Source organism: Myotis davidii, unplaced genomic scaffold (genome assembly GCF_000327345.1).
Source record: "Myotis davidii unplaced genomic scaffold, ASM32734v1 scaffold370, whole genome shotgun sequence".
Classification (NCBI taxonomy): domain Eukaryota; kingdom Metazoa; phylum Chordata; class Mammalia; order Chiroptera; family Vespertilionidae; genus Myotis; species Myotis davidii.
Window position 1 is genome coordinate 6243257 of NW_006288615.1, and position 4356 is coordinate 6247612.

General features: G+C 47.2%; 1 protein-coding gene across 1 annotated transcript in view; it reads right to left on the reverse strand.

Moving 5' to 3' along the window:
• Positions 1–4356, reverse strand: part of COL6A3 (collagen type VI alpha 3) — a 74957-nt gene that overhangs the window by 44909 nt on the left and 25692 nt on the right. Inside the window, 2 exon segments of the mRNA XM_015561807.1 lie at positions 878–1438; positions 3183–3782. Coding sequence (XP_015417293.1) covers positions 878–1438; positions 3183–3782 — 1161 coding nt within the window.

Genomic DNA, 4356 nt, shown 5'->3' on the forward strand with positions numbered 1-4356 from the left:
AGGGAATGAATTCTAACACAGGGACACCCACTTAATATGATGGGGGAGGGAGCAGGATATGAAGATGAAGACTGGCTTAGCTACATTATAACCAAGTCATGTGGCTTTTATTATGCATATAGTAAAAATTGTGTGTCTTGAAAAGATTTTTAACCCTAATATGTCTAAATTTTTATCATGTATCTTATTGTGAAACTAGAGACCCAGTGCATAAAAATTCATGTACTCGAGGTGCGAGGGGGGTTCCCCTCAACCCAGCCTGTGCCCTCTCACAGTCTGGGACCCCTTGGGGGATGTCCACTTGCTGGCTTAGGCCTGCTCCCCAGGGGATTGGGTCTAAGCTGGCAGTCAGACATCCCTCTGGCAGCCCAGGAGACCTCGGGGGATGTTTTGGACACCCTTAGCACTGCGGAGGAGGCAGGAGAGGCTCCTGCCACCATTGCTATGCTCACAGCCATCAGCTCAGCTTGTGGCTGAGTGGAGCTCCCCCTGTGGCAGCATGCTGGCCATCAGGGGGCAGCTCCTGCATTAAGCGTCTGCCCCTGGTTGGTCAGTGCACGTCATAGTGACTGGTCATTCCTGGTCATTCTGCCGTTAGGGTAAATTTGCATATTACCCTTTTATTATATAGGATACTCTCATGTCCTTCAAAATAATCACCCTGATTCTCCTGCTTTGCCCTAAACAGCAGTTAGGAAGTCCAAGTGAAGAAGGAAAAGTCATATTTCATTGTTCCTACAGAAATGATCGTTAGTCTTCCACCTTCCCTGGAAACCCAAGGACGGCTTCGATCTCAGGACCTGGAGCCAGCAGGCCACCATCAAACCACACCCTGGAGAGCTAAGCTACAGGCCCAACCAGAATTCCTATGCCGTACCTGGTGAAGGCACTGTTTTCAGGAGATTCACAATCTGTGGTTGAAGTTCTCCAATCTTGGGAAGTGACTCTGCAGCCAAGATAAAGGCAGGGGATAGTACTACCAACTCTAACTGGGCAGGGTCTGCATTCTTGGCCTGTAACACGAAAGGCACCACCCCCCTCTCCTTCAGCAGGCGTGCCGGCGCTTCCACACTATCAAACGAGCGTCCTGCCACCAGCAGCACCAGGAACTGGGGCACTCCATCCTCCATCCGGCTCCCAGCAGACTTCACATAAATGGATTTGAGTGCATAGTCCAGGGCATAGCCCACATTGAGGGTTTTGCCAGTCTTGATTTTCATTCTCTTCACGAGATTCAGGATTTCAGGCTTGTTCTGGTGCTGATTAAAATGAGACTCGACCCTGACATTGTCACTGTACTGAGCCACTGCAATCCGGGTCCCATCTGGCTTCACATCAAGCTCATCGATCACTTTGTAGAGAAAGTCACGGACGACATGGAACTGGCCCACAAGATTGGCTGAGCCATCAAAGAGGAATAGAATGTCTCGCTTGCTTTCTACAAGAAAAAGGAAGTTAGGACACCATGAGGTTCAAGAATTTAACAGGCACCAAACTGACGTCAGCCCAGCACCACCAGCATTTGGTAACAGGAGTTCACGCAATTCATCTGACGATCACTGTACCAACAAGGGAGGCAGAAACCTCACCGACTGTCAGTAAAGTATGTTTCGGCCTGGCTGGTGTGGCTCAGCATCGACCCATGAACCAAGAGGTCATGGTTTGATTCCGTTTGGGGCACATGCCCGGGTTGCAGGCTCGATCTACAGTAGGGGCGTGCAGGAGGCAGCCGATCAGTGATTCTCTCTCATCATTGATGTTTCTATCACTCTCTCGCCCTCTCCCTTCCTCTCTGAAATCAATAAAAAACATTTTTAAATGTCTGTTTCAAAGCAGTACATACTTGCAAAGGACCAGAACAATAAGCCAGTCCACCCAATCTGAAAGCTTCTCAACAGAGCAAGACAAGGACAAGCCCACGGGGTTCTATTCTTGCACCAGGGGGCCATCACTCTAGGACAGTGATGGCGAACCTTTTGAGCTCGGTGTGTCAGCATTTTGAAAAACCCTAACTTAACTCTGGTGCCATGTCACATATAGAAATTTTTTGATATTTGCAACCATAGTAAAATAAAGATTTATATTTTTGATATTTATTTTATATATTTAAATGCCATTTAACAAAGAACAATCAACCAAAAAAATGAGTTTGTGTGTCACCTGACACGCGTGTCATAGGTTCGCCATCACTGCTCTAGGAGAACAGACATATAGTACATATAGTATTTTCAAACTATAAACTATCAAACATGTGGTCCTTATTGTCCTTTTGCCTAAAAATTGACCTATCTCTAGTGACAAAGGCTGATGTGGGTTAATTACACAAGGATAATTGAGTTGACACATTATCAGCTGAGTCAGTGATCAGCTCTAACTGGATTATCTTTTCATTAAATTGGAGGTTATGGATGAGGACCAAAATGGTGTCTGTCATTGCTCTGTGGTCAGGCAGGCTGTCTGTCACTGCTTTCCAAGCTGCTGTATTTAGACAACAAGAAAGGATGACCGCCCATATGGGGCTACAATGGGTAACATGAACATGATTTTCAGTTCACACAATGGGAATTCATTCAATTAGGTTTTGGTTGTCTCAATCTTGCTACCTGTCCGTGTGATGTCAGCTGCAAGATCCAGTACTCCATATCTCACCACCAAATTAATTTGCAATAAGAACAACTATCCAGACTTCCTCTGGAAATCGTGTTACCGTCACATAAAGTAGCAAGCTTTGTTGGGTTTACAACAAATAATTGTCTAGATACAGCAGATTTTGAACATAACAAAAAAAAGTCATGTAAAGAAAAGAACTGTGATTTCTAACTGACGCCAAGGCATCTTCATGTGTGACAGGAAACCCACCTCTATCTATCTACACCCTCTCACTTCCACCTGGATTTGCACCCCAGAATCTTCACAGGCATTGGGGGTGAAGGAGACAGCTTTTGAATAAACGGTGGGATAAGATGCAAGGAATGTAAGCTGAATTTCTTAGACTAGCTTTCATCAATGAACACCCTTTAGATAGAGAATGTAAACTTGCCGGTACAGTGTCTCAGACCCCCAATCAAAATATTCCAACCAAAGGGAGTCAGTCGAGTTTCTAGGGTTCACCATGCTCTTGAGTTAGGGTTGGGCCACCTGCCTGCCAGGGGAGGGAGCCCCGTGCAGTGGGGGAGCTTTACCTGGCTGGGCGAGTTGCACCTCCTCCACACCTCCACTAACATATGTGGTTAGGGGCTGAATCAGCTGCTGCGGCAAAGCTGACAGGGAGCTGAAATCATCCATGAGATACACCAGGCTCGGGTTAAAAGCAATCTGCTCAAGCTCGGCCTTATCCGCCTGGTTGGCTCCCACACAAAAGGTCAGGACGCCCTCTCGGGCTAGTGCATTGGCGGCTTGCAAATAGGAGTCCTCAGACCGCCCTGCCGTGAGCAGGAGCAGGAGCTGTGGGACGTGTTCGCGGATCCTGCTGCCGCCAGCTTCGATGAAGTGGTTGGCATGGACATAGCGCAGGGCCGAGCCCGTGTTCAGGCCTGACCCCCCCTGGAGCTGCAACTGTCTCAGGTGAGCAAGCAAATCTGACTTTGTCTGGTACGTGTTTAGGGAGAACTCCGTGACCGGAGTGTCACTAAATTGCACTAAACCCACACGAATACTGTCGCTTCCAACATCAAGGCTGTTAACTACGTTCATTACAAAGTCCCGCACATAGGGGAAGTTGGTCTTTCCAACGTTGAGCGATCCATCCAAAAGAAAGATGATATCCCTTGGGTTTACGTGAACTGCAGTGAAGCACAGAAAACAAAGTGAGACACACACACTCATGTGTGCCCGCAACCGGTGCACACATGCCAACACATAAGACACAAGACATCAGTGAGGCAAAGCACATCCATCTGGTAAAATATGGCAGAGGGGCACATATTTTCCTCCATGGTGACTGGGGCTATGAGGTATGTCCATAGCCAAGTTTATGAGACCAAGTTGGCTCACAGAGAGACACCGCGCCAAAGGCAGACTGCTTTCAAACAACAAAAAGGATCCAGTCCTTGAACCAGAACATCCTTCCTAGGGAATGAATTCTGCAAGAGTGCTGTCAAATTCTATTTCACTGGTGTCTCTGAACCAGGTTCACAGCAAGTTCACCTGGGTCCTTGGGGGTTCACTTCTCTCTACACATTCACAGAGATTCCCCTTACAGATAGGTTAGAAGCCTTAACCCAAGTTAACCTGAGAACATGAGTTCCTTATGACTAAAAATCTCAATACTGTTAGTCTGTTCTCATCATGAAGGATTCCTAGGGGCACCCATTTGTCATTTCCTACTGTCCTCTTTTCCTAACAGGGCATCACAGG